The 24,078-nt window shown below is 42.2% G+C and overlaps 1 protein-coding gene across 7 annotated transcripts in view; it reads left to right on the top strand.

Annotated features, from left to right (window-relative positions):
- NOL4 (nucleolar protein 4) overlaps positions 1–22,764 on the top strand; it is a 333,499-nt gene extending 310,735 nt beyond the window's left edge. For all 7 annotated transcript variants that reach the window (XM_039526516.1, XM_039526514.1, XM_039526515.1 and 4 more), the window contains 2 exons: positions 10,185–10,365; positions 20,881–22,764. In XM_039526516.1, coding sequence (XP_039382450.1) covers positions 10,185–10,365; positions 20,881–21,074 — 375 coding nt within the window. In that variant the 3' untranslated portion in view covers positions 21,075–22,764. The remainder of the gene's footprint in view (positions 1–10,184; positions 10,366–20,880) is intronic.
- Positions 22,765–24,078: the final 1,314 nt, after the last annotated feature.

Below are 24,078 nucleotides of genomic sequence, written 5' to 3'. Positions count from 1 at the left end.
CCTTCCCCCAATCTGTAACTGATTTTTGCCAGTTCTGGGAACTTGTTAAGCAGATGGCAGACTCTCTGCAGACACCCCTCAAGGAGTTCAGGAAACCCCAACACAAGCGACTGGATGTTTTCCACTCTGTGATGTCACCTAGAGTTGCCTCCCCATTAATGAGGCTCTACTGGAACCCACTAGAACCATCTGGCAAACCCCAGCTACAGTGACACCCACTCATAAGAGGGTGACATAAAATATTATGTCCCCTCCAAGGACTGCATTCCTCTTCTCCCACCCACTTCCCAATTCTCTGGGTGTTGATGTGGTGAATGAGTGGGGCAAACAAAACCATTATAAATCCACCCCTTTTGTTAGAGACCAAAAGTGCCTGGACCTCCTGGGAAAGAAGGTCTACTCATCGGCTACGCTGCAATTTCATATTGCAAATTACCAAGCATTGATGGCCAAGTACAACTTTATCAACTACGTGAAATTTGGGTAATTTATTGAGCACCTTCCCCCAGATGACAGGGAACAATTCCAGGCCACTATTGCTGAGGGACAGTTGCTGGCAAGAACATCTTTGCAGGCAGTGCTCCATGCTGCACACACCACAGTCCATGCCATCTCTATGATTGTGGTGATGTGTAGGGCATCCTGGCTGCAGTTGTCTGGCTTCCCCAGGAAGTTCATTGATGGTTGCGGCTCTCCCATTTGATGGACGGAAGTTGTTTGCAAAGAACATTGATGAGTCTTTAAAGATTCAAGGGCCACATTGCGCTCATTAGGCACCTATACTTCTGCAAACAAATGGAAGTTCAGCAGATCACAAACAGCTCAGAGATCCCACCCTATACAATTCTCTGGATTTGAGAGACCCACAACTCCTCCCTCCTCCAGGAGGAGGCACAGATTCCAGAGAAAGAGACCCTCTAACCCATCTGATGTGGCTCAGCCCCCAGGCATCATCATCAAAATGCCAGTTTTGACAGGATAGTCTAAGGTTTGAATTCCCACCACTCATTAGCCTGCCAGTGTTTTTCCTACCTTCCCTAATTTGGAAACTGACTCTCCTGCTTCCAGCTTGCATGGGAGTGTATCACCTTGAACAAATGAGTGTTGGAAGTAATATAATCCGGTGACACCATCTATTTACCTACCTCCCTCCTCCTCATTCCCCTTCCCCATCCCTCTTTAGGGACCCCTCTCATGAGCCACTGATAAAGCAGGAAGTAAACACCCTTCTTCATTTAGGAGCAATAGAACCGGTACCTGCTCAATACAGGGGGAAATGCTTCTATTCAAACTATTTCCTCATACCAAAGAACGGTGGGTGGAGATAAATTCTAGCTCTGAGACTCCTAAACAGATTTGTGAGACCCCAGAAATTCACGATGGTGACCCCGGCAGCTATAATTCCTTCTCTAGATTCAGGGGCTTGGGTTTTGGCCCTTGACCTCCAGGATATGTATTTCCATATAGCAATGCACCCACCTCACAAAAGATTCCTCTGATTTGTGGTAGGCCAGGATAGTTTCCAGTATCAAGTGCTTCCCTTCAGCTTCTTCCCAGCTCAGAGAGTATTCTCAAAGGTTCTGTTAGTAGTGGCTGCTTACCTGTGTTGCCAGGCTATAGTGGTAGTCCCGTACTTCAGCGATTGGCTACTTGAATTGATCTAACCAAGAAGTGTTGTCTCCGTTTTTGGACCTGGGCCTCCAGCTGAATGTAGAAAAATCCACACTAACGCCTGTTGAATATACAGTTCATAGGGGGTGTGTCAGGATTCTCTGGTATCCAGGGCATCCCTTCCCATGGACAGGTTTTGGACATTACTGAGCCTCATCAAAATAATTCAAGACAGTCCTCAGACCTCAGTCAGAAACTGCCTTCAGTGTCTGGGTCACGTGGCCGCTTATACTTTTGTGACAGAGCATGTGAAGTTACACCTCTGCTGTTTCCAGAGGCAGGGGCGGCTCCATGCCAAGCGCGTGCTTGGGGCGGCATGCCGTGGGGGGTGCTCTGCCGGTCACTGGGAGGGCGGTAGGCAGGGTGCCTTCGGCGGCATGCCTGCGGAGGGTCCTCTGGTCCCGCGGCTGCGGTGGAGTTTCCGCTGGTCCCGCGGTCCCTCCGCAGGCACGCCTGCGGGAGGTCCACCAGAGCCGCGGGACCAGCGACCGGCAGAGCGACCCCCGTGGCATGACACCGTGCTTGGGGCGGCGAAATGTCTAGAGCCACCCCTGTCCAGAGGTGGCTCAGAATGGTTTACTAACCAAACAACACAGTCTAGATAAGCAGGTGTCAGTTCCACAGTGGTGAAGCATTCCCTAGACTGGTGGAAGATTCATTGCAATGTAGGGGCAGAGGTTCCCTTCCTCCAGCCAGTCCCAACAGTGACTGTAACCACAGGTGCATCTCTGTTGGGTTGGAGGGGGCACCTTGGCTCCCTGACAGCATAGGGCAGGTGATCACCTCAATAGACCATCGTCCATGTCAACCTCCTGGAGCTCAGAGGGTCAGAAATGCCTGTCATCATTTCCTTCCTCTCATCAGATGCAGATCTATCAAAGTCATAACAGACAATGTGGCCCACATGTTTTATATCAAGGAAGGGTGAGACCCCCTTTCCTCTGTGACAAAGCAATCAAGTTGTGGAATTGGTGCATAAGGCATCAGATAAGGATCTCAGCAATGTATCTGCCTGGCATACAGAATGTCATGGCCAACTCATTCATCAGGTGCTTCTCCCAAGAATACGACTGGGAGTTGAATTCTTGGGTTCTACCCATAACCTTTCAGACTTGAGAGTTTCCAGAAGTAGACCCTTTCACTACAATAGCAAACAAAAAATGTCATCTGTTTTGCTTAAGGAGAGCTTTAGGTCACAATTCACTGAGGGATGCCTTCCTCCTGCCTTGGATGGACAGAATGTTTTATGCCTTCCCTATGATGCCTCTCATCCTCAAGGTGATAAACAAGATCAAGCTGTGCAAGGCCAGAGTCTTTCTAATAGCCCCAGTGTGATCATGGCTGGCGTTGTTCACTTACCTGTTTCACCTGGCTTTCTATCCTCCAATAGATCTCCCAGCCATCCTTCAACTCCTCTCTCAGGGTGCTGGACACCTGACGCATCCTAACTGGGGCATTCTTCAACTCAAGACTTGGTTTCTTGATGGTTTGCAGGGCTAGAGTCATCCTGCCTGTGAAGGTACACAACACATACTATTAAATAATAGAAAAGTTTCTACCAGCACTACTTACCTCCAGAATCGGACAAGATTCGGCCACTCGTGCGAACTCCACAATGCTGCTCCTGAATCTGCCCCTCTTCCTCTCATTCTGGAGTACCTACTACAGTTTAAGAAGTCAGGACTGTCCCTCAATTCCATCAAAGTTCACCTGGCAACCATAACAGCCTTTCATGCTACTATTGAGGGTTTTTCTCTGTTTTGCCCCCCTCCCCCGCCCACACACACACAACCACGAGATTTCTGAAAAGCTCAGTGAATCTCTTCCCACAGATAAAGGTTCCTACTTCTGCTTTGGACCTGAATTTTGTTCTCAAAAGCCTCACAAAGCCCAGGTTTGAACCAATGGCCACCTGCTTCCTATTGAATTTATCAAGGAAAACAGCTTTCCTAGTGGTGATTACCTCAGCCTGCAGAGTTGGAGAGATTGGGGCTTTAATGGCAGACCCCCTTTCACAACATTTCACAAGTATACGGTGTCCCTATGGCAGCATCCCAGTTTTCTCCCTAAAGTGACTTTGAATTTCACCTAAATGAGACCATACACATGCTGGTTTTCTTCTCAAAACTGAATACTTCCAACCGGGAGACCGTTATCCACACTCTAGATCTCAGGAGGGTGCCATCCTAGTATCTGGTTAGAACTAAACCATTTCATAAATCCAATAGCCTTTTCTTTTGATTGCAGACAGATCTAAGGGTTCCGCCACTTCCACCCAGGGACTCTAACTGGATTTCCAAGTGTAGTATAGCTTTCTACCAGGCTGTCGACATCCCACTCATTATCAGCATTTTGGCACACTTTGACTAGATCACAATCTACATCTCTGGCTCTCCTTAAAAATGTTCCATTCCAGAAATCTGCAGGGCTGCTATATGGTCTTCATTACATACTCAGTGGTGGCAGATGACAGAACACGGACCAATGGTTTCAAGTTGCAATGGGGAAGGTCTAGGTTGGATATTAGGAAACACTATTTCACTAGGAGGGTGGTGAAACACTGGAATGGGTTACCTAGGGAGGTGGTGGAATCTCCATCCTTATAGGTTTTTAAGGTCCAGCACGACAAAGCCCTGGCTGGGATGATTTAGTTGTGTTGGTCCTGCTTTGAGCAGGAGTCATAGACTTTAAAGAATCATAGACTTTAAGGTCAGAAGGGACCTCCTTCAGGAGGTTGGACTAGAAGACCTCCTGAGGTCTCTTCCAACCGTGATCTTCTATGATTCTATGATCTCCTATCGAGTGTGCATGGGGTACACCAACAACAAGAGTGGAGAACCTATAGGGACACACATCTTGAAGAATCACAGTTACTGCACAGGGTACGAAACCTCTTCTTTGACAGTTTTAAAATATCTGATTTACCTGAGAGACTGCGAAGAATCTGAAGGTTCAGCTTCCAATGGAAATTTTGTACAAGAAGTTTCAGCCAGATGTAAACTTTGTGGTTGAATTATTAACCCCTGAACACAGGAAATGGAAATTTTGGTGAGACATGCCTTTCATATAGAGGCATGAAAGCATTGTACGACACTGAACACAGGCCATACAAATGGACCTTTCTGAGTATGTAGTGATTATGCACTCGGGTACAGAGCCTCAGTTGGCATAAAGCATAATAGTTTCACTGAAGTCAGTGGAACTAAAGCTAACTTATACTGGTAGAGTATCTGGCCTAGACTCTTAAAAAAAAGTCATCTTAAATTAATATAAAAAATTAATACTTTAAATTTACCCTAGGCAGAGGGTCCACACAAGGCCTATGCCTGAGTCCTACGTTGAACTTCACTCTATATGCATTGTAGGCTTGTATTTATTTGGTTTAGGCCTGTCAGGGGGATAAATACTTCTTTTTCTTGTTCAATGGATAGTGATCTCAGAACATTGTTAATGGGGTTTCATTCATTTAATGAATGAAAATCACATCTGTGCCTTCTTCAGAAATAAAATTTTCATCACTGCTGATCACTGTAGGTCAACAACTTTATTCAAATTAAAATAAAAGGAAAACTTTGCCCCTATGATATGCCAAAGTGTTTTTCTGCTATCTAGGTTTCCAGGTTTATTGTTCATAAAATTCAAACCCAAGAGAGTTAATCTGAGCAAGGGGTTGGACTAGATGACCTCCTGAGGTCTGTTCCAACCTTGACATTCTATGACTCTATGACGTGATAAACCTAATATAAAGCATAGCATTGTGTTAGGACAATATATACTATAGACCATGGGTGGGCAAACTTTTTGGCCCAAGGGCCACATCGGGGTTGTGCAACTGTATGGAGGGCTGGGTAGGGAAGGCTGTGCCTCCCCAAACAGCCTGGCCTCCGCCCTCTATCTGCTCCCTCCCACTTCCTGCCCCCTGATTGCCCCCCTCAGAACCTCCAATGCATCCAACCTCGCCTGCTCCCTGTCCCCTGACTGCCCCCCAGAACCTCCGCCCCATCCAACCGCCCCCTCATCCCTGACTGCCCCTCAGAGCCCTCCACTCCCTTACCCAACCCTCCCACTCCCTGCCCCCTTACCAGCAGCAGGAGCTTGCAGCCTCCACACCTGGCCAGAGCCAGCTGTGCTCCCCACACTGCCCAGCGGGAGCGGTGGGCCAGAGTGTGGCCCACACGGCGGCATGGCTGAAGGGGAGGGAGGCCAGCAGGGGAGGGGCCAGGGATTAGGCTCCCCGGCCAGGAGCTCAGGGGCTGGGCAGGACGGTCCCATGGGCCGTAGTTTTCCCACGTCTGCTATAGACAGAGCTGTTAGCAATGCCTATTATTGAAGTTGCTTGACATGTCCCATTGGAAGGCCTGGTTTTCAGTTGCTTTTAAGTTTTCCAAACTTTAATAATTTGAGGTGAATGTTTCTGTGCCTGATTTTTTTAATTTCACCCAAAATTATTCTGCTGTTTGCAAGAATCAGGCTATTGTTTTATGCATGTTAAAAAAATTCCGGTGACTTTTTCTTTGAAAAGCTCTAGCACTTCCATGCTTCAAATTTGGCAGGGGGTGGTCTATATGTCAGGGGTGCACTTTTTGCTCCCCCCAGGAAAATCCACTCAGATTTTGCCAAGTTGTAAACCTTGGAGTTTGGGGTGTAGGAGGGGGGGCTCCAGGCCGGGGCAGGGAGTTGGGGTCTGGGAGGGGATGAGGGCTCTGGCTGGGGATATGGGCTCTGGGGTGGGGCCAGGGCTGAGGGGTTTGAGGGTCAGGAGAGGTCTCCAGGCTGGGAGTGCAGGCTCTGGGATGGGGCCAGGGATGAGGGGTTTGGGGTGCAGGAGGGGGCTCTGGGCTGGGGCTGGGTGGTTCGGAGTGTGGGAGTGGGCTCAGAGCTGGAGCAGGGGGTTGGGTGTGGGAGGGTGTTCGGGGTGCAGGCTCTGGGAGGTGCTTACCTCAGGCAGCTCCTGGGAAGTGGCAACCTGTCCCTTTGGCTCCTAGGTGCAGAGATGGCCAGGGGGCTCTGCGTGCCACACCTGTCTTCAGGCGCAGTTCCCATTGGCCATAGTTCCTGGCCAATGGGAGCTGTGGAGCTGACATTTGGGGTGGCACCTGCACCGCGGGCAGGAGCAGTACACGGATCCCCATGCACCTAGGAGTCAGAGGGACATGCCGGCCGCTTCTGGGAGCCACATGGAGCTGGTCACTGCAGCCAACCGGACTTTTAATGGCCCGGTCACAGCCACCAGGGTCCCTTTTTGACTAGGTGTTCTGGTCAAAAACCAGAAGCCTGGCTACCCTACTTTATGGACTCACAAGTGATTGGTGGAGATTATGTTTGACCCATATTGCTGTCTGTGTTTTTTCTTTTAGGCTAGTCTTCAGCTGCTTGGAATTTAAAGTGCAGTCTTTGTGTAATGTACATTGTACAGAAACATGTACATTTTTCAAATAATGTATTACTCTTTATGTATACTTAATCACTTCTGTGGTTAGAAAATATATTTATGCCTACTGTCTTAGGAAAAATTTCTCCTTCATTACACACTTAGGCTCATAAGTAAAATGTATTTATTGTGATAAATGCCATGGTAATGATCTTACCAAGCACTTGTGTAGGCTGCTATTTTCTAAAACAAATAAGTAATTTATTTCTTAGCATGAATTGTGCTAGAAAGGTATTTATGCTCTTCTCTGATCTAACCCGTGTATTCCAACAGCTCCTGGACAATGTGCTCAGGTCCTAAGTACTTGCTTTACCAAATGGAAAAAAAACACTTTTAGAAGGATGTGATCTCATTTATTTTCGAAATTATGATTTTAGTCAAATGCTAGATGAACAGGTGTCTAGCCATAAGTGGATCAGACTTGATATTAAAAGTACATTTATAAATAGTTTAGAAAGGGTTCCTAAGTGGTTGATAGGTTCTATAAGCATGTTACAGACAGGAGTAGCATGTTGTAAAAATTGACTATCCATTTATTAAAACATATATTAACCATTTATTAACCTTTTGTAATCTATTTATAAATGTGTCCTTAGTATAAAGTGAGACCCATGTAAGCATTTTAATATGCCCATCATGATTTTTGAGTGCATCACGAAAAACACAACCACAGTCGGCAATAGTTGACACTTTTGTTGGCAGTCTCAGTGAAGAAGCCAAAGATGGAATGCATATAAAGATTGGAGCACACTCAAAAATTCAGGGAACAATGCCAATTTTTATACCAGCTGAGAATCTGGCCAGTAAATCTAAATCAGTCTTTATGCTGTACTTTGGCTTATGTTGTACTTGTTTTGTGAATAAAATAGTCTCCAGTTCTGTCAATCCACAATTTTTAAATATTTTTTTAAACAATTAAAAGGAGCTGATAGTGTCATGTAATTGTAGATTTCACTCATGCAAACAATGGCTCTAGAAGTGGCTTCAATGCAGAATCTTACAGGCTTAACTCCCATTCTCTTGTTTCCCTTTACTTTATGTTCACCAGATCCCTATTCAAAAAGAGAAAACTTCCTACTGTTTTCAACAACTTAAAATTTTTGGTTTTAGTCAAAGTGGACAGAAACACAAGCTTATTTTAGTATTGTTTTATATTGATAGTTTTAATCTGTTCTAACATTTTATTTTATTTTATTTTATTGGTTAAATAATGGACCAAAAATATTTTTGTCTTGTAGGAAAATTGTATACAGCTCTATCTAGTCCTATGTTTTTAAAAATACACATGCCTGTTTAAAAGGAAAAGACTGGTGCAAATGTAGGCAAATTAGGGTTACAGAGTTTCAGTATGTGGCAATGCAGTGATACTCTGACCACTGCTCCTTTGAGTTGTGTTCCCAATATTTTTGGGAAACAGAGATTAGCCACATGTGTTTAGTAGTGAGTAAGCATAGGTTCTTGGAAAACAGCGTCCTTTTCTTTTCAGACACGTTACTAGAATTTTACCATTCAATGTCTTTTTTCATAATACTGAATATTCCTCATGAATAATGTAAACAATTCCGCAGTCTGGGTTACAGGCATCATTCCATACAGGCCTGTGTTGCAAAACCTGAAGCAAAGACTACCAGTTGTTCTGTTTGTACCTACCAAGAAAGTATTGATCAACTAGCGCAGAACATCAAATATCTCAGAGTTGTGGTACTGTAGTTTGTTTCATTTCCACATTTTAAAAGCAAAGACACTTGAAGGAAAGAATAAATCTGTTGTAGAACATGGTGTAAATACCTAGATAGACAGAGAGAGGATCTTTTATCCAAAGTACAATTGCAAGGACAAAGTAGGAGGAAGCTGATGCTTTTTAAAACACAAGGGAGCCCTGTAAAAAAAGATTGAGAGCCCGATCTAACTCCCTTTTAAGTCAACCTTTTCATCAACCTTGCTGGGAACTGTATCAGGCCCTGAGTGAGTATGTGAATGGAAATATCATCTAGTTTTGGAAAAAGTCTTCATATCAAATCAGAAAATAAGGCAGCAGCTTTGGGAATTTTAGGGAATGGATGATGTTTTAAGCTTTCTTGCCAAGCTAAAACTTTACTGCATAGCTTATTGAATATTTTCTCACAGGAAAAAAAATCCATTCTGCTTTATAACAGACAGCATGACCTTTGAGGATAAAAAGTAAATTATATTAAACTTTTGGCAAAAATGCATTGCAGTTTTTATCCTTTATTTGGCTTCTTATATGTTATTGAAGAGAACTTATAGTGGAATTCAGTACAGCTAAGTATCTTAATAATGCAAATATATGCCTCAGTACAAATTAATGTCCCAAATGCCCATTTTGGTTATTAATGCAATTAATTATCTGACTTCCCAGTATTCTGCTGCAACATATTTTAAAAGCTTCTCTCAATAATACATTTTTTTCACTTGAATAATCTTGGTTGTGTCTAATTCTTCAAACTCATATGCAAAATAAACAAACAAAAGATTCAAGCTCAGAAAGGTTTGGTCTCCTGTGTTGTAATGCCACATCATTCCACAGATATGGAAAAGAATATTTCATTCTCTTTTTCCTCCCTGCTATTTCCTGGTATCCTTGATGCTGATTAATCCATCTAGAGAACATGCCAATGCATTTTCTGTTGCTTTGTCATAACAAGAAAAAACTGATTGTCTGCACCGAGAGGGTTGCCAGAGTGTAATCATTTGCTTTCAGTTCCTTCCATTTTATTTTGATTTAGAGTTGATTTTTTCAGGAGATTGTAAGCTCTTCCAGGCAGGGACTGTGTCTTCCTGTGTGTTTGGACAGCACCCATCATGTTGTGATTTGCTAGCAAAATGCAAATAAATAAATTATAGTAGTGGCTGTAGGAAATGTATGTTTGTGGTTATTATCATGATTTCTTTTCAGCTGATAAACTGTCAGTTGAAAACATGTATGTGCTTGTTTCTTGTTTATTACACTGTTGTGAAAGTAACACTTGGGGAGCTTTAAATAATAATAAAATAGCCCCTCTCATTCAAGGTGAACTTTAACAACTATTTGAAACCTTACAATGTAACATTGTTTTGGCAGGATGAAGCTGCTCCAGCTGACAAACAATATAAACAAGAGCCAGCCCAGGTCACTTACTCAACATCAGCTGTTTCCAGCACACAGGAGGTGTTGTACATCAATGGAAATGGGACCTACAGTTACCATAGTTACAGAGGGTTAGGAAGTGGGCTGCTAAATCTCAGCGATGCTTCTAGCAGTGGTGAGTTTCCTTACCAATGTGTGTGGGTGTGTGTTTGTGGATGCATTTACCTCTCACAATACTGAAAACTAATCTAAAGGGTGCTGTATCTATAGGCTTGTATTGTTACATGACTATGGCCCAGCCTTGCTAACTTCTGGGCATACTGCTTAGTACTGTGTGTAGTCCCCTTGTGGCTTAAATGGGGCTATTCATGACAGGACAAGATCAAGCCCTAAGTCCTTAAAGCTGAGTACAAATATTGGGTCAGATCCTCCACTGATGTGTAAATAGGCACAGCTTCACGAGGACCTGATCTATTGTTATGGCTAGTTTTAAGTAGAGCACAAAATGTGGCTATTGGCTTCCATTTTTCTAATTAGAGGTTGAAAAACACTATATTCTACCTTTCAAATTAAACGAATTTGGACAAATTTCTCAGATGGTGTAAGTCTGCATAGCTCCATGGACTTCACTGACTGCAGTGATTTACCCGAGGTTGAGGACTGGACATGACAAGTGTAAAATAGACATGTTGAGTTCCTATTTACCTGGAGCTGAAAATAATGTAGGTAATTTTGTGTCACCATGAGGTGACAGGACCTCTTGAAAAAAAGTAGTGATGTCTTTTGGTTAGCCAAGGTTTCTTGCTCATTACAGTAGCAGATAACAGTAACAAACAAACAAGAATTGTATCGTTTGTTTGGAATAATAAAAAATATTGATTTCCTATGGATATAGACTATCGGAAATGATTTTTGCCCCTAGTGGTAACAGGAATATGCTCTTATCTGTCAGTAAAAAATGATTACATTGAAAGACCATGGGTCTCTTGTATCCAAAAGGAGGATTTACGGCATGTCCCAGAGGACAGGGATTACTGGCTTTTGTCCTGGGTGATCCTTCTCTGGTTGAGGAAAGTGGAACCTCAGGTGCACAGGGTAAATCAGTAGGCCTAGTTTTGCAAGCGATTAACTGTTCAGTCTCATCCTCAGTTTTCTCTGTGCTAATTAATTTTCTTGAGAGTTTTCAAACTGTTACCACTGTTATCAGGGCTACAACAGTGAGCCTGAATGTGGTGTCCCTGGGACCAGAAGAAAATATTCCTCTGTCTCTAACATTGGAGACTGACTTAAACTGAGTTTTTGAAAGTCTTTAAAAGGACAATATTTTAGCTGTCAAAACTCTTAACTCAAAGCTGGAAAATTGCAGTTGTAATTGTTTCCATGTGCACAGAAGATATGTTTAAGATGCTGAAAAGGTTCTCTGAGAAAATATTTTCATAAGAATAAGACAACCCTGGAAACTAGTTTTCTTGAGAAAACGCTGTTCACTTTCGCAATGTATTTTTAAATTGTGGGCACATGAGGACAGACCCAGCTTCCACTGCTGAAGTCAGTGGGCATTTTGTCATTGACTTAAATAGGAGCAAAATTGGGTCTCTAAACAGTTATCCATATCTTAACTACTCAACAGAGGCCATCGGTGTTGTCCTGTTACACTTTACATAATGCCAGGTCCTCGTTAACTACAACAGGGGATTTTTGACTTGTGCTTTTTTCTTCACACCGTTTATAATAAAATACATTGCTGCTGTTTCCATATTTCACTGAATTGCACAGCTGCGTCAGAAGTATTCTATTTCATTTCAATATGCAATTAAAAAAATTAGATACTACTGTCAATATCCTAAAGAGTGGTTACTTTGGCTAGCAACTGTGATTGTGAACAACCCTTTCTTTTTAATTTCTTTGTATCTTTAATTTGTGAGTGCCAAGTGGTATGCCACAATTAGGGACCATAATGGGCCTTGTAGGAGAAACAATGGTTGGAGCTTTCCTGACACTGCACAACTAATAGACCCAAGAAACCAAGCATTACTGCAGTACTGCAGCCTCTTTGTGGTAGATTCCTGTGTTGCCTGTGGCAAGGGTTCTGCAGTCCCACATGAAGGTTTACCATCTGCCCACTGAGTTATCAACATCCATGGCCCCACTACCACTGTGTATCTTGCACCAGAAGCTGGTCAGCCATTCACCACTCTGCCCTGCTGACTATCAAACCATTTCCCCACTTGGGCCCAGACCGGTACATAATCAGAAGATTGCACAAGTGTGCCCACGCCTTCTGCTGAAAATTATTAGAATTTGTTCTCAGCATATTACTTACCTCAAGATCCCCTGCATGAGTCACCTGGTGAGAAAAAGTGTTTAATCCAGCTCCTTTTCTGTATTCCTCTTACCAACAAGAACAATACACCATAGTTCAGAAACCAACACTTGATGTTGACAGTCTGGCTAACTACTGGCCTGAGTCCCATCTGCTTCCTTTAGGAAATTGGAGAGATGAAGTGGGTAAGGTAATATCTTTTATTGGATCAACTTCTGTTGCTGAGAGAGACAAGCTTTTGGGCCATTCAGAGCTCTTCCTCTTTAGGAAAGGTAATTGAGCAGGTTGTGGCAAGGCAACTCTGGCACTTTCTTGATTCCTTAGATTTCCTTGATTGCAGTCGATCTGATTATAGGCATTTATGTGGGGTAAAAACTGCACTGACTGCATTAGTTGATGGTCTCTTCCTGGCAATGGAAGAAGATAGAGTGCCTGTGATGATTAGATCTGTCACCAACATTTGATACAATTAACTGAGAGTTTGTTGGCTTGTTTGTGGGCACTAACTGGCGTGGATGGGACTGCTCTGGAGTGGCGCTGTTCTTTCCAAAAAAGCCCAAAGGGAAGTTGTGGGCAATTGTTCCTCTGCTCCAATGGCTCTTTTTTGCAGGGAGCCATTGGAGCTTAGACAGCTGCACTGCTGTATAAGCGTTTACGTGAGTACATTGGGAAGGGTTAGTGTGTGTCCTCTCTGTAGAGCGTAATTTGCTTGTTGATTGTTTCCTTTACTAAAGAAGTCTTCATTCTGAAAAAGCATTTTCTTCTGAATTCAGTAATCCCCATCTGACATTCTTGCCTTGTTTACAAATGTTCTGACAGTGTAAAAACAAGCCCACACTTTAGTCAGGATGTGTATAGATACATACTGTCATCTGCTACAAAATAAAGCCTTTTGCAAAAGCTGGATAAAAACTCATGGCTTGAATATCTATTTCTGGACATTTCCCTACAGTAATATAATTAGTCTCCAATTAGCTCTCTTATCTAATAGTCAAATCAACATGTCTTTTTATATGACATAACTCATTTAATTATCGACATGTGTATTTTATATGACGTAACTTGTTAAATTTGATTGCCTCGTGCCCTGTAAATTTCCTCCCTTCTCTGATCCCATCCTTCAAATCGAGGCATCCCCTGGCCCAATTACTTATGCCCCACTGCTCATCAGGGACCCGTCTATACCCTGCTGTGTGGTGCTGGCCTTCTCAACGTGTGCTTCCACATGTCTAATGATAGAATCGAAATTAGTTCCTTATACAAGTGTAGCGGGGGAGCCATGAAAGGCAAGGATGGGCAAGGAAAGGGAAGATGGGGCTGCAGCAGCTTGAACAAGAGGCATCTCGGTTTTACATAGGGAATTGGGGGGGGCAGAACAGGAAAGGAATAAGCAGAAAGTGCCAAATTCTCTCTCCCCACCTCAAATCCACAGGGTAAATCAGTTCAACTTCTTTTACATGGAGTCTGCAATAACGTGTATGGATTCTCCCTCTCCCTGGAAGCTCTCTACGTTGGCAGAGACCCTGACAGCCCCTGTATGAGTCAGGCTGTCACGAGGAAGCAGAGAGCAGTGTAGAAAGCAAGAAGCCTCCAAGCAGATTGCCCTTGGCTGTTGTACGTCCCTAAAGCCCACATGGATGAAAGGGGCACTACAATTTTAGGAGGTTGAACCCTCTAGACTTTTAGGGGACACATTTCCCTACCATGCAACTGAATAGAAAAATTCTGCAGACTGACTGTAGTCATATAAAGGGGCCTTGAAGTAGGAGTAGATGTAATATAATCACGTTAAAACCCATTTACACTGCCAGAGCAGTATAAAGGGGCCTTAGTGTAAGGGACAATCTGAGTTTACTTCCCTACCTGGCAACAACCCTATAATGGGCGCATGAGGCAATAAACAATACTATTGTTATAGGTAGCAGAGGTAGCAATGACTATAGTTAATGTTTCCCGACACGTTTCATAACACAACCCTGTTTTCAGTTGTTTGCCAAACTTAAACTGTACGAGCAGAAATTTTCCATGTCAAGTGAATTTTTGGGGGAAGTTTCAGATAAAACAGTTCAGCCATTTCTGAGAAAAAGATCAGGGGGAAAATACATTGTTTTTCCCATGTTAAAAAAAAATCTTAAGCTGTTCCAATTAGATGCTCTAGCGTCTCCATTCTTTGGAGCAGGGGGCTTGAAATTTGGCCAGGGGGTGGGGGTGCCATCCTGGTGTCAGGAATGTGCCTCTTGCTATCCCCCTGAAAATTAACCCAGATTTGGCCAGGTTCTGAGCCTCTGAAAAATTTCAGTTCACACATGCTCAGGCGAGGTTGTTAGAGTTTGGCAGATAAATTCTCCAAAGATTCTGTCTGCATTGAGCACGGTCCATCCCCTCAGATTCTGACTTGCCAATTGGACTGGGCATGCGCCGTCCCCACAGTGTGGCTGAGCATGCGCCAGACCAAGGCTGTAGGGGTTGAGCAGGACTTTCCATGTATTTGCTTGTCTGGTTGCTGGGATCTGTTGTGTTGCCAGGCACAGGAACTGAAAGTGGGAAGACTGTCTTTCCTGTGCTTTCAAATGCTCCCCTTGTTGGCATCCAGACAGTGAGGAATGAAAGGAGGAAGTAGCCTGATGTAGATGTGTGAGGTAAGGATTGGGAGGTGTGGGGGGAAAGAGAAGAAATGCAGAGTTGTGGGACAGGGGCAAGAGCTTGGGCAAGTATTATTTACCACATTTTACAAAAGAGAAAAATAAGATTCAGAGAAGTTAAGTGACTTGGCCAGCTCCATAGTAAAGCTGGGAGTGTCCTGACTCCCTATATTATCGACAGACTTCCGTCTTATGATCATCCTTTCTTCCTCTTACTGAGAGCGATGGAAACAGTTTTCCAATATGCTTGTTCTTTTCTACTTTGTATGGACCCCAGCATCCTTGTGTATGGTGATGCAGGCTGGCATGCTCAAAATTAAACTGACCCCCACATTTGGAATCGGGAAGAAATTTCTCTGACAGGGTATAATGGAAGGGTACATTATTTTGCACCTTTATCAGCATAGTTGAGCAGGGGTCATCTAGTAGGATGAGGTTGGTGTATTCCATATAATGATTTCCTGTGATGGCAGACACTGGTGGGCCTCAGTCATCACCTCTATCTCCAAGCAAGTGTCTTGTGCTTGTCACTTGAAAATATGTGATGGTGAATAGTTACAGACATCTTTCTTTTCTAACTTTTCCATCCTCAAGCTACAAAGCTGTGTTTCCATTAACTGAATTAGCTGAGAGTTTTGTTTCCCATGCAATTGGGGTGGGGTGGGGTGGGGGGGAAAGGATGCAGAATGGAGAAAAAAGACTTAGTCCAATTCATTACTGTCTGTTATCCTGGCCTGAGATGTCCCAGCACTGAGAATTATTGCTTTGTACATATCTGCCCTCTTTTGAGAGAGAGGAAGAGGAGAAACATGGTTGATGTGAAATAAAATAATAAATCATACTTCTAATAATAATAAATAATGCTCACTTGGAAAAAATTAACATAAATAAAAACAACTATTAAAGTCTAATTTTATTGGATTGGGATATGAAACAATCTGAATGCATGTTAACCACTTTCAGTGGCACCTGAAGAAAAATATTTGAATAAAAATTACACAGTAAAAAGACTATGCATAATAGATTTCAAGGTATGGACAGTGTCCCTACTTCTTGGGAATGTGCCTTTTGTTATAGCTAAATGACATTGCCTTTCGCATCTTGATAGATGAAAAAAGTTGGTTAATTGTCATGGGGTAAAGCAATTTGACATCTTAACACACGCTTAAACTTATGTCAGCCTTTTTAAATGAGGTATTGCTTTTATAATTATTGCCTACAATAATAACAACCAATTTGAGAGTCTATGTTAAATGTATTAGAGCATTATTTGCTTTCAGCAGGCTATTAACTATCACATTGGTAGTTACCCACTAGTAATGTGCAATTCTGAAGAGATTATTGCTGAGACAATTCACATATGGTGTTGCCACTTATGAGCCATCAGTGTTTATATTACCATTGGTCATATCATACATCTGACCCTGGAATTCTAAATAATTGACCTTGCCAGTGAATAGCATATGAGGCAATAATTAGTTCACTAATAGATCTTGCAGTTTACAGTAAAGTCATTTGTCCAACAACGTATTTAATATCAGATTTATTCAGCAGCTAATCTGATAAATGATTATTTAGTTCATGAAGAGAGGATTCCTAGGGTTTAATATTTTGAATGATTTAGTTAAACTAGAACCATTAAGCTTTGCAAAAGAAATGAGGTGAATATAATTGGAATTACTCCCTAAATTTAAAGTTAAAATGTAAATCCATCAGTCTCACTGTGGCCCTCAAAAAGATCTGTCTGAACACTTTGTCTAATTCACTGCTTAAGAAGCTGTGCTATAGTGAAAATGATAGGTAGCAGTCTTGATTTATAAAAGTGTGTACTAAGCAACAAAAAATACAGACCTTGTCTTCAGGTGTGCAGTACGTGCTTAATCTTTGTTTGCACACTGCCACAGACCAAAGTGACTGTGCAAGCTGATCATCCTTGCATATCAAGATTTTTTCATTGTCATGGAATACTCTGTGACAGGCTAGGGTATTCCAAAAGGTGCAGGCCTGGTATACTCGAAGGGAAATTTAAATGGAAAGGTTCATTGCAAAAAATGCAGATTATTATTTCATTTTAATGAAAGGGAGTGCCAGGCCCTACCGACAGTGGCCAATGCCAGGTGCCCCAGAGGGAGTGAACCTAACAGGCAATGATCAAGTGATCTCTCTCCTGCTATCCATCTCCATCCTCTGACGAACAGAGGCTAGGGACACCATTCTTTACCCATCCTAGCTAATAGCCATTTATGGACTTCACCACCATGAATTTATCCAGTTCTCTTTTAAACACTGTTATAGTCCTACCCTTCACAACCTCCTCAGGTAAGGAGTTCCACAAGTTGACTGTGCGCTGCGTGAAGAAGAACTTCCTTTTACTTGTTTTAAACCTGCTGCCCGTTAATTTCATTTGGTGAATGAACCCCTAATCTAAACCCCTAATCATTTTAGTTGCCCTTTTCTGGACCTTTTATAGTGCTAGAATATCTTTTTTGAGGTGAGGAGACCACATCTGTACACAGTATTCGAGATGTGGGCGTACCATGGATTTATATAAGGGCAATAATATATTCTCAGTCTTATTCTCTATCCCCTTTTTAATGATTCCTAACATCCAGTTTGCTTTTTTGACCGCCTCTGCACACTGCGTGGACGTCTTCAGAGAACTATCCACGATGACTCCAAGATCTTTTTCCTGACTCGTTGTAGCTAAATTAGCCCCCATCATATTGTATGTATAGTTGGGGTTATTTTTTCCAATGTGCATTACTTTACATTTATCCACATTAAATTTCATTTGCCATTTTGTTGCCCAATCACTTAGTTTTGTGAGATCTTTTTGAAGTTCTTCACAATCTGCTTTGGTCTTAACTATCTTGAGTAGTTTAGTATCATCTGCAAACTTTGCCACCTCACTGTTTACCCCTTTCTCCAGATCATTTATGAATAAATTGAATAGGATTGGTCCTAGGACTGTCCCTTGGGGAACACCACTAGCTCCCCCATGTTTTGTTTCATCAAGTTCAAGCTTCTTTTCCTGACCTCTATGGGCCCCTCACAAATCTGCCCATCCTTATTTGCCCTTCTGGTCTATCACGTTGCCTTAAACCTGCTGTTGTCTGCCGCCAATGACAGCCTTGTTTGCTCATATCAGTTTCTCACACACATGGCTCCGTGCCTTCTTCCACGCTGCTCCTTACACAAAGACAATGCTCCCTGCACTGATCTGTAAAGCTAGTACTCTCTCCTGCAACACCGCCACCACTGCCATGACACACTGAGGACAGATGGGACTGGCTGGCCCTTAACTGAGCTATAGTCATCCAAAAAGACCCAACATATATTTGATTGTATCTTTCTATTCTTGTGCTTCATATGTCACTTTCTTTCTTTTACTGTAAACTTTTCTGGGTAGAACCAAGTCTTGGCATGTGATTGTACAGAACATAGCACAATGGAACTTCATCTTGATTGGGTGCATAAAGTTTCCATGAATTGAAAACATTATGTGCCTAGTGCTTATAGTTTTCAGTGGCACAGGGCTCAGCTCTGCCTTTTAAGAAGAGATGATTCAAACATCAAGGATGGGGTGAATCACTTCACTTAAGATGGGAAATTTTTAAAATAAAGGCTAAAGAAAAGAGGGGAGGGTGTCTGGTTTCTTTGGGGGCATTAACACTCTTCTAGATTTCATTTTTATTTTTCAAACTGTTTCTGGGATGTAACCTGGGTCACCAATTCCTGCTCAATCTCCTCTCTACATGTGGGATTCAAAGCCTGCAGCTCATCCAGCTGCTTCCCTTAGAATCTCTTCTTCTCTTACCAACTTGGGTAACTGTCCCATATGCGTCCAAGATCATCAAAAGGGCCTCAGGAAGAGCTGTACTCCCAGCTGAACAAAGGTGCCGCAAACAAACAGTTGGGTATAGATGTGGGTATAGAGTGAGCTCCCACATCTTCAGTGATCCTCTGTACCAGCATTTAGTTTATGTTATTAGTTTGTTAGACTCAGGTGAATTTCGACTGAGTTTTGCTGATCCATTGCATGTGCAGTGTGTGGATATTGGTTGCAGTTGGCATAGAATTTTCCTTTCAGATTCCGTTAGGATTTTAGAAAAAATACACTCTGTGGAGTTAAAATCTCCCTGTGGGGGTTAATAGGCACATTTAAAGATACTGGGCTAGATCCTCAGCTTCTATTGGTTTGATGGAACCACCCCAATTTATGCCAATTGTGCATCAGGCCTACTTCTGTCTTTCCTTTGAGAATGTCTCACTGCGTGTGCCGAAATACTGCAAGGAAAAGCCCATTAATGAAAGGAGAACATTACAAGATTTTATACTTACTGATGAAATAAATTTAATATTCTATTCAACTATTTAAAAATCTGGATTGGTGAGGAGCAAAACCATTCATTCTCATTTCAGAAAAAGATTTGTTCTGCTACAGAAACTTTGCTCTGCCATATATTTTCTGTGTGTTTTTGGCTGTGACATGAATGAGAGTCCAGGGAAGAACATAAAAATTAAAATAGGTTCATCTGGAGCATGATGCCCTCAATATTTCAATGGCCAACTTTTCAGTACTGGCACAATAAATATAGAAGTCTTTAATGGCTTCTTACAGCCATTCAGCTTAGCTGATATTATGATTTGTATACTCTTGGTCAGTATGCTGTGTTGAGATTTTACTTCCTTAGAGTTCTCCTTTTGAGCTTCATCGTGATATAGTCATTGCCCTGTAGTGTATGATGACCATTAGGTAGATTCACTAGCCTACTTCTCTCGTTCATCCCATGTGTATCGGGGTAACAATTAAAACAAAGCAGTCATACCAATGTAAAACTGGTGAATATGAATGGAGGGCTCGCCTGTCTTTACAATTCACCTGTTCGTGCTACCAATTCCAGATCTCGAAGTGAGAATATTTAACAGTGCAGGTTCTGTGTGACCAGTCTCTTTTTGTGTGCCTGACTCTGCCTGCGCTTCCCTGAAGTCAATGGGAGGTTTACCATTGACTTCAGTGACCACAGCAATATGGCATTATCAGCTTTATCTACCGGTAGCTTTATCTCAGGGTTGTCAAAAAGGAAATAGAATTAAGTAACATTAAGGGCCATTTCTTCAACTGATGTAAATTGGTATAGCTCTTAGCCCTTCTGCTAACATCTGTTTATCTACCAGGCCCATCCCCAGGGCCTTACAAATATTGTTTTAATCAAGCTTCTCTCTCTCTCTCCCTTCCTTCCATTCCTCCACTGAGTAGGGAGTTGTTCCTCCTGTCCCCTCCCCCCCCATCCGACGCCTTAAACTGTGATTCTGTTGGAGTTACTGCGGAATGGCTGGAAATAAGTTGGTTTTGCATTTTGTTCTGGAGCTTCGTGTTTATCCCAATCTCTTCAGAAAGAAAGTCCCATATGTGGGCCAGTTGCTGAGAAAGCTCTGCCCCCTGCACATACAAGATTTACTCTTGAGATTGACATTTCCACCACCAGTGATCCCGTACCCCGGGCTATGTTAGCAGAAGCCAAGGAGTGAATGAAACCTGTTACGTATCAAAATGAACTGCAACATGCCCTCACTATGAATAGCTACTGCTTGTCACCATTTACTGATAAACCGCTTGAGCAGTTTGTTGTTGCTCTTGAATTGTGTCTACACATCTATCGTAGTGAAACTTTTTCTGGCAGGAAAACCTAATGCTTCAGTTTTTTCCATTTGTTATTTCCAGGTCCAACAGATCTCAGTATGAAGAGGCAGTTAGCAACCGGCTCTGGATCCTCCAGTAGTACAAGCTCTAGACCCCAGCTGAGTCCAACTGAAATAAATGCAGTGCGGCAGCTTGTTGCAGGGTATCGAGAATCAGCAGCATTTTTATTGCGTTCTGCAGATGAACTGGAAAACCTTATTTTGCAGCAGAACTGAGTCACATGACCTTCATGTTCGCCTAGTCTTATCTCGGAGTTTCCACTAATGACATTTTGAGTTCCCAGAGCAGACGCTTCAATTACTGCAGTCTTTTTAGGAGAGTTAATTACCATAATGCCACACTGTTCTTGATCCATAAAGTGATGTGTTAAGGTGCTTCAAGTGAACTTTGACCTCCGATAGTTCTGAGGTACTTTAATGTGTCCAGCCTATTGCTTTTTGTTTTAGTGTGTCAGCATAAATATAAAAAATGTGGCTAGAGATTGTTAACTCGTTCTAACAAGTGGAGGAAAGAGACGATGCTGTGGTGGTAAAAATTGGTTCAAGATCCAAGTGCAATATTAGTGGAATGTGCTACTGACTCATTGGACTTAAAGCTGCAGTATATGGCAAAACGTTGCCAAAAGTCCTGTTGCCACAGGACACAATTGCAATGGAAAGGATCTTGTATTTTCAAAAATGTAATTTTTATAAAAACAAAACAAAAAAAAACCTTTTGTTTTCATTCAAAATTTTTCATTTTTACTTTGGTAAACTTTTTCACTGGTCTTAAAAATGTTTTGAGTCCCCCTCTTCCTCTCCAGAACCCCCTGTCCCTGCCCTTCTCCCCAGCTTCATATTCTTTCTACAACAAGTAACTCTCGATGCTGGATAACCCTTCCCTTGTGTACTGTAAATTGTCATCTCCGGAATCACTTCGAAAGGAAGCATGCATTTCCTTACATTCATGCCATTCTCACCTCCATCCTGTACTATATTGCAGCTTTATTAGCAGTTAATAGAGATGAGGGGTTTTTTAAAAGACATATCATTTTAAAAAAATTGGTTTCTTACAGCTAGCTCATTTAACTCCATGATCGCTGCTGCTGTCTTGTACAAGTCCCTTTAGTAGCGATTGGATGTAGATGATTGAATGTTAAGAGGTTGCAAGTGACAATCTGAAAATTTGCACTCTTGTGTTTGTTTGTTTATTTATTTATTTATTCCTTTCAACAAAATACGTACAGAAAAAAAGGCCATTGACATTTCTGGTGTGATTTGTGTAATGCCCACACCTAGCTGAAAACTGTACAAAAACGATTAATGGATGCAGCTGCAACTTTAATTGAACTCTTCTCTCCTCTTCCCAACTTTTCCCATCCCCTATTTCTTATTTTATAAGGTTGAATACACATTAATGGTGTTTTTTGTGCACTAAGGCAAGCTTATTTTTGAATATATAGAGACAAGTACTTTCGTTCATGCTTACTGTACTATTTGTTCTGTTTAGCTTTTGTTGAATAACAAGTTCCTTGTGCATTCCTGAATTTGCCTTATTTCATGTACAAAATTTTATGTAATTCAGTTTTTGACAATGAGTTGAAGGCATCAGTGATATTTTATATCTACTTGTTACATATAGTTTTCCAAGTAATGACTGTGATTGTGACCCAGTAATGTGCACTTTTTCTTGTAATGTGGACATTGCTATGCTTTTTTCCCCTCTAGTGTTTCTAGAATTACTATTGCTTACAGTTATGTAAAGAAAACGAAAAAGAAAAAAAAAGAACTTTTGTGATACTGTTGGTGAATATTAATGTGAAAAAGGCTATGAAATATGAGTATTTTGGAGGTACATAGATACACAAACATCTATCTAAGTTGTGAACTAATGTTCACAAGTTTAAATGAAAATTCAAAAACTGAGGGCTGGAATTATTTCCTCTGTTTTGTTTGGGTAAATAAACAGATTTCTGTGTTTAACGATTGTGAAACATTATAACGTTTAAACAAACATAGTGTCTAATCAGTTATCAGCATTGTCCTCTTTAAACAGGAAAAGGGGACTTCCATGCCAGCTGTTGAAGTTGCCATAGCTCAGGTCTCAAAAATATTGAGTAAATCCATTTGGATGATTCTAGCTAGAGCTTTGTTCTAATGAAGAATCTCTTCAATAAGAGCACAGAGAGGCAGTGCATAAATCATGAGGTCCAAGTCACTAACACTTCACAATTTAAACCTGGCTTGAGGCAACACAATCTAACTGGTAAAATTTGTACTTAGAAAAAACCTATCTAGTGTCCTTTAAAGGCACTTGCCATTGACTATGGGAATACTGTAGCAAGTTCTTGTTAATTGCTGCCCATAATTTAATAGATGTATTTTCTCCTACTGTAATTAACACCATGTTCTCGCCGTTTTCTTCAAAAATGTTCTGGGGCTCTGCTTTCCAGTGTAGAGAGTGTGTTGTTCCTCTCTTCTGGTGTCCGTCAGGAATTGAAGGGCCAATCAGGAGCAAGAGATTTGATGTTAGTCCCTTATGTTTTCAGGCAATATCTCCAGACTCCTCTGCATCTTCCTGCCTCAAAGTGAGGGAGGTAGCAAGTGACTCTTCCTGAGGTAACATCTTTAGTCCTCAACCATAATAGCCATGGAAGAGAGCACAGCTAATGCAGGCTTTTCACCCTCCATATAGAAGGAGGTTGTAATGGTGCCAGGACTGCAGTTTCCCTAGTCTTCTCTTGCAGGGCTGGTGTACTTCAAATGTTCAGCTAAGCAGCAACTGAGCAGTTTGTCCACCCAGCTGTTTGCCAGCTGGAATGAACCAAAACTGCGGGGCTCAGCATGCTAAAGCCAGAGCTCGACTGGATGCCAGGGACAGCTGAGAGAAAGAAGAGGTAAGGGATTTACTTTATAACCCCCTTCCCCAGTGATTCTTTTATTTTATTTGATATTATTTTTTGAGGGAGAAGCACTATTGGCACTATTTTGTGGCTCAGTGGAGCCTTCAAGGCCTTCCTGCTCTCTCCCCTTTGAAGAGCATAGGCCTCTCTCCCATCCCATCCCTCATAGACACTCACCAAGCATGCCCTCCACCACAGATCCCCTTCTCCAGGTTCCCGCCTCAGGAATCTCAAGGGATCTTTTTCAGACTCATTACATGCTGGAATCAAACCCTTCAATTACTTAGAGCTCAAGTCCCTATCCCTCTTTAAAACCCTCCAGACTTACGCCCACTTCT

This window comes from Mauremys reevesii, linkage group 2 (assembly GCF_016161935.1).
Source record: "Mauremys reevesii isolate NIE-2019 linkage group 2, ASM1616193v1, whole genome shotgun sequence".
In the NCBI taxonomy this organism is placed as follows: Eukaryota; Metazoa; Chordata; order Testudines; family Geoemydidae; genus Mauremys; species Mauremys reevesii.
The sequence above is the reverse complement of the archived record's forward strand: the minus strand, read 5'-3'. Positions and strand labels throughout refer to the sequence as shown.